Source organism: Malurus melanocephalus, unplaced genomic scaffold (genome assembly GCF_030028575.1).
Source record: "Malurus melanocephalus ecotype Western Australia unplaced genomic scaffold, MMel_1.1 scaffold_1135, whole genome shotgun sequence".
Classification (NCBI taxonomy): Eukaryota; Metazoa; Chordata; class Aves; order Passeriformes; family Maluridae; genus Malurus; species Malurus melanocephalus.
Window position 1 is genome coordinate 7166 of NW_026624367.1, and position 1434 is coordinate 8599.

General features: G+C 65.3%; 1 protein-coding gene across 1 annotated transcript; it reads right to left on the reverse strand.

The window, feature by feature from the left end:
- Positions 1–605: 605 nt before the first annotated feature.
- PNMT (phenylethanolamine N-methyltransferase) lies at positions 606–1102 on the reverse strand. Its single transcript, XM_057387109.1, has 2 exons — positions 949–1102; positions 606–817 (listed from the first exon to the last, which is right to left on the reverse strand). Exons 1-2 carry the CDS (start codon positions 1100–1102, stop codon positions 606–608), a joined length of 366 nt encoding a protein of 121 aa, XP_057243092.1.
- Between the last annotated feature and the right edge of the window lie 332 nt (positions 1103–1434).

Below are 1434 nucleotides of genomic sequence, written 5' to 3' on the forward strand. Positions count from 1 at the left end.
AATGGGATCAACCCAGCACATGGAGAGATGTGGGAACGGGATCATGATACATGGAAAGATGTGGGAGCAAGATAAACCCGGCACACACAGAGCGATGTGAGGATGGAATTGTGCTGGGATTGTACAGGAATTGTGCAGGGAAGTAGGGATTGGGTGGGGATCGACCTGGGACACACAGGGATGTGGGGATGGGATCAATCCAGCACACACAGGGATATGGGGACAGGATCCTGCAGGGCTGTGGGGTGGGATCCAGAACCCCGTTCCAGAATCTACAGGAATCCCGGGATCCCACAGGGGCCAACCCAACACCTACAGGGACAAAGGGACAGGATCCCCTGGGGATCACCCCAACATCTGCAAGGACACGGAGCTGTGATCCCATGGATTTTGGGGACAATTCCACAGGGATCATCTGTGGAAATGTGCATCAGCTGGGCTGCGATCCCATGGATTTTGGGGACAGAATCCCACAGGGACCACCCCAGTGCCCAAAGGGCTGTGGGGCTGTGATCCCGTGGGTCTCAGCCTGGACCACCCCACACCCTCCTCCTCTTGGGGTCCCCCTGCGCCCACCCCGCTCCCCTCACGCTCCCCGCGCCCCCCTACCCGCGCCCCTCGATCTTGCAGACGTGCTGGATGAAGGGGCTCCAGTCGAAGGCTCCGGGCTCTCCCCGCGCCCACCGCCCCAGCTCCTCCCGGTTCACCGCCAGGTAATCGGTGGCCACGATCTCCTCGAAGTGGTCGCAGGCGCTCAGCAGTTGGTAGATGGTGGGGCCCGAGCCCACATCGATCAACGTCTGCCCCCGGATCTCACCTGAGAGGGGAAAATACGCGGGGATGGCCCCACATCCATCCGGGGGACCGGGAAAACCCGCCAGGGCGATGGGAGCTGCCGCGGGTGCTCCGTGCCTCAGTTTCCCCACCTCCCCGCCGCCCTCCCCTCACCACTGGCGAAGGTCTCGGCCAGGCATCGCAGCTTCCAGGGCACCACGAACTCCTCGGAGGAGAAGTCGGCGCGGGGCGGGAGGTAATTGTTGCGCAGGTACGCGCGGGGGTCGAAGCGCTCGTAGCCCTCACGGAGCGCGGCCGGGCTGCTCATGGCGAGGGGCTGCGGCTCCGGCCCCGCCGCCTCCGCCGCTTTTTATCCCTGCCCGGCCCGGGGGGAGGCGGCGGGGAGCGGCGGCGGCCCCATCCATCCATCCACCCCGCATCCCTCCATCCATCCATCATCCGTCCCGCCTAACCCGGTTAGCGCCAGCGCCCCGGGGCCGCGGCCGGATCCATCCCGGAGCTGATAACGGCTCCGCCGCCCTTCCCGAGCTGCGGGCACCCGGGAATCCTGGACCCGCGTCTGGGAGATTGTGTCCCTCGCACCCCGAAATGTGGCTGTGACCCCTGTGTGCTGCCCTCATGAGCGTTTCGTGGGAGGGG

Coding starts and splice junctions, on each gene's coding strand:
- PNMT (XM_057387109.1), bottom strand. CDS start 1,102: ATGAGCAGCCCGGCCGCGCTCCGTGAGGGCTACGAGCGCTTCGACCCC. Junction 818..948: donor GGCCGAGACCTTCGCCAGTG/GTGAGGGGAGGG, acceptor TTCCCCTCTCAG/GTGAGATCCGGGGGCAGACG.